Genomic DNA, 3824 nt, shown 5'->3' with positions numbered 1-3824 from the left:
TCAGAGAACATTCAAAAGTAACATTTTCAGAATGTTTGCAAAACTATCAAATCAGACGTTCCCTTAATGTTTGCATAACCAAGAAAAAAAGTTTTGAAAACATTTTAAAAACTGGGCACGTCAGAGAACATTCAAAAGTAACGTTCTCATGTTTGCCAAATAATAAAATGGAATGTTCCTTTGATGTTTGCATTTTAAAAAAATGTTCAGAAATAATGTTTTCATAACTTGTGTAGCAAAACATTCTTAGAACAAATTTGTTTTGTTAGCTGGGCACAAAACTGAACTTGATTTTTAACCCTTCCATGACCAGCTTCTCTTTTCACGATCCAAACATTTGCTACATTTCTTTCTCGTTGAATATCCTGTTTGACTCGCTCATGGGTCGTGAACTAATACTGCGAACGGATAGCTTTGTACAAGAGTGTCTAAACCAACAGAACGTTCCCATGTCTTTGACACGCTTCCTTTACAACACTTACAGTATGTCAACAATTACACTGTACCACTAAAACTTCTCAGATAAATGATATGAAATGGAATATTACGTCTCGGGGCGCGAGGTTTCCCTCTACCAATGGTTCATATATATGTGATGTGCATTAGAGCTTCATGGACGGCTGTCACTGAACCTCCGAGAGTAGTACAGTATATTTTCCAAGAGGCTGATTAAAAATCTGTGTGCGCTCAGAAGAGAGTGCAGCGCTTGCCGCGTTTTTTGACGGGTGGAGGGCAGAGGACGGCACGGATGGCTTCGTCAAACACAGTCTTTAGCCCACGCTGAGTCAGAGCAGAGCACTCCAGATACTTCACAGACCCTGCGGCACAAACACAACACATCTGCTTTAGGTTTCATTCAAAAATGCATTTCGTTTAAACATTTGTTCTGCATTATTTTACTTGAGTCGAAGTGTTTTAGTAAAAGTATACTCCACAGGCTATGCGTGATTAACCAAAATAAATACTTATAATGATGAAATAAATAATACTTGTAACGAGAAGCACTAGTAAACTAATGAGAAGCTTTAAGGGCACCCTATAGTATTCTGTCAGAATAAAAGGGTGATGGATCGTTTGAAAAATGAGAGATTAACACAACCATAAATATTAGTGTTGTAATTTTACATAATGTAAAATAAAATTGTTTTATTTTTATTTAATTAATTTTATTTTATTTTATCTTAAGTAGTGGATTTTTTATTTAACAGTGAAATGTTACAATAGTAATATTTATTGTTTTGTTTTTAGTTATATTTTTAATAATAATAGTTCTTATTATTATTTAATATAAATAAAACCAAACACAAAATATACTAGGTAGGTATTTATTTATTGACATACTGATAAATAATCATTTTTATAATTTAAATTTTTTTTTTTTAATTAATGGATTTTTCCACAAATTGTGCAGCCCTACTCTTTTTTTTCTCTTTTACTCTCTATTTATTTATTTATTAATGTTTTTGTTATTTTAAGGTGTCCTTGTTAAACATGTTACATGTAATTACTTTTATAATAACAATACATTATGCATAATTACATGCAAGTAACCCTAAACCAAACCCTAACCATATAGTAAGTGCATGTAGTTAATTAATATTACTCACTATTTAAATGTATAATTACACTGTAACAAGGACACCTTAAAATAAAGTGTAACCAAATACAGTAAAAATGGCTAAATATTATTAGAATGTAAAACAGCTGTTTTCTATGTGAATATCTGTTAAGCTGTAATTTATTTCTGTGATGCGCAGCTGTATTTTCAGCATCATTACTCCAGTCTTCAGTGTCACATGATCTTCAGAAATCATTCTAATATGCTGATTATTAGAAACATTTCTGATTATTAACAATGTTGAGAACATTAATATTTTTGTGGAAACCGTGATACATTTGATTTTTCAGGATTCACAGATGAATAGAAAGTTCAAAAGAACAGCATTTATTTTGCAACATTATAAATGCGTTTCACTGTCACTTTGGATCCATTTAATGCATCCCTGATGAATAAAAGCCTTCATTTCGAATCTTACGGACCCTGAATGTTTCTAAGAGGTGTTGGTCCTGCAGAAGTCAGCTTTGTACTGTTTCTGCAGGCTTTGAGAAACACTGACCCTCAGGCTTCTGGCAGCACAAAGAGCTGATGGGGAACGGTCATTGTGTTTCTAAGACAATGTGCATCTCTGTGCATCCCACAACATAACCAGCGTCCCACTCGCTCAATAACTGCATGAATGCATGCACAGATTTCCTGCCGTCATGAGTTTGTCAGTACGCACCGATCTCTCGGGCCATGGCCAGACCCTGCGGGTATGTGATGGGCGACAGCTTCTTGTCCCGCAGCCGCTCTATGGTGTCCTTATCATCCCGCAGGTCCAGTTTGGTGCCCACCAGGATGATGGGTGTGTTGGGGCAGTGGTGTCGCACCTCGGGGTACCACTGGGGCACAGAAACACTCAGTCTTATGTTACGCTCTGCTATCAGTGCTGTGTTTTTGTCTGCTTTGCATACTGTGCTTTCAAAAACAACTGAAAAATGAGTTGCACCAACCTTTGCACGGACGTTCTCAAAGGACGCTGGGCTCACCAATGAAAAGCATATTAAAAACACATCCTATGGAGAAAACAGAGGGGAAAATGCTGTTTTTATATTTGCAAGCCCAGTTCAGTTACATCACACTGCATCATATGTGCTGAATGAAATCCAATACTTGTTTCCTACTCATTTTGATGAGCTGATTTCACTCGAGCACGTCACACTTTCTCACAAAACATGCATTTCATAGTGTTTTTGCTTTCAATAACCATTTGTAGGAGGAAGAAGTGTTGTATTATTCTTTAATCAGTGGGAAAACTGCCACAAAGACATGATTCCTGATTCCTGAAAAATCTTCACTCTTATTTTGTTTTATTTGGGCTCAATACCCCCAAATATTACAGCAATACATTAACAATATTTATTTATAATAATGTGATAATTTACTGAGATCATTTTTTAATTCAGCATCATTAAATTAGGTCTATATATTTGTTATTGTCATGCTTTTGAAGTGTATTTAAGTCCATTTTCTAAATTCTAAAGAATGCTTAAAAATGCTCACATCTTCTGAGGAGCCTTTATTTCTTCAGCTCTCAATCACTGCATTATATGTTTGGAGCATTTCAATCTCATTTTACTGAGACATGTTACTGGAGACATAGAGTGACCGCTGATATTTATAGCATTTTATGTCAGTATCTGCTGCACTGTTATAAAGATCTCATTGATTTACATTACAAGCATTATTCTCACTATATCAGACTATATGAGCCATAAAAACCTGATGCATCAAATATAACACAAATATAAACCACATATGCATGCACATTTTTTTAAAATTGCTTTTATATTTGTCTAAAGGTTCAATAAAGTGCTCCATTTGTTTTTAAGCAGATGCACACACTATATACTTACACTGTAGGGATGTACTCGCCGGGGAAGGCATTTGTGGTGTAGCTGATCAGCAGACAGGTTTTACCCACCGCCCTGAGGAAACACACACCACTCAGCTCAGCTCTGAGATGCATTACTGTGCATTTATATAAAACCCATAGATGCAGAGGAAATGATGGTGAAAGAGCACTAGGCCATAACGTTATATGATGAATAAGTTGCATCAAGTAAAATTAGTTAGTGCTGCTAGTGTGCTCTTTCTGTGTTAGTATGGTGTTAGTATGTCAGATAGTGACAGACCCTGTCCCAGATTCACACTCGCCCGAGGGCACACTCACACACACACACACACACACACACACACACAAACACACACACACACACACACA

General features: G+C 35.9%; 1 protein-coding gene across 1 annotated transcript; it reads right to left on the bottom strand.

Annotated features, from left to right (window-relative positions):
• Positions 1–215: 215 nt before the first annotated feature.
• On the bottom strand, positions 216–2728 carry LOC107689932 (ras-related C3 botulinum toxin substrate 3-like). The gene is made up of 4 exons (XM_016488121.1): positions 2714–2728; positions 2554–2616; positions 2283–2442; positions 216–818 (listed from the first exon to the last, which is right to left on the bottom strand). The coding sequence occupies exons 1-4, from the start codon at positions 2726–2728 to the stop codon at positions 688–690; spliced, it is 369 nt and encodes a 122-aa protein (XP_016343607.1). The 3' UTR covers positions 216–687.
• Between the last annotated feature and the right edge of the window lie 1096 nt (positions 2729–3824).

The sequence above is a fragment of the Sinocyclocheilus anshuiensis genome, unplaced genomic scaffold (assembly GCF_001515605.1).
Source record: "Sinocyclocheilus anshuiensis isolate Anshui unplaced genomic scaffold, SAMN03320099.WGS_v1.1 scaffold1517, whole genome shotgun sequence".
Classification (NCBI taxonomy): domain Eukaryota; kingdom Metazoa; phylum Chordata; class Actinopteri; order Cypriniformes; family Cyprinidae; genus Sinocyclocheilus; species Sinocyclocheilus anshuiensis.
The sequence above is the reverse complement of the archived record's forward strand: the minus strand, read 5'-3'. Positions and strand labels throughout refer to the sequence as shown.

Bases quoted from the DNA above. Each gene is read 5' to 3' on its own strand.
- LOC107689932 (XM_016488121.1), bottom strand. The intron at 2,443-2,553 runs GTTGGTGCAACT...TCTGTGCCCCAG, and splicing joins TTGAGAACGTCCGTGCAAAG to TGGTACCCCGAGGTGCGACA. The intron at 819-2,282 runs GTGCGTACTGAC...TTTGTGCCGCAG, and splicing joins GGCCATGGCCCGAGAGATCG to GGTCTGTGAAGTATCTGGAG.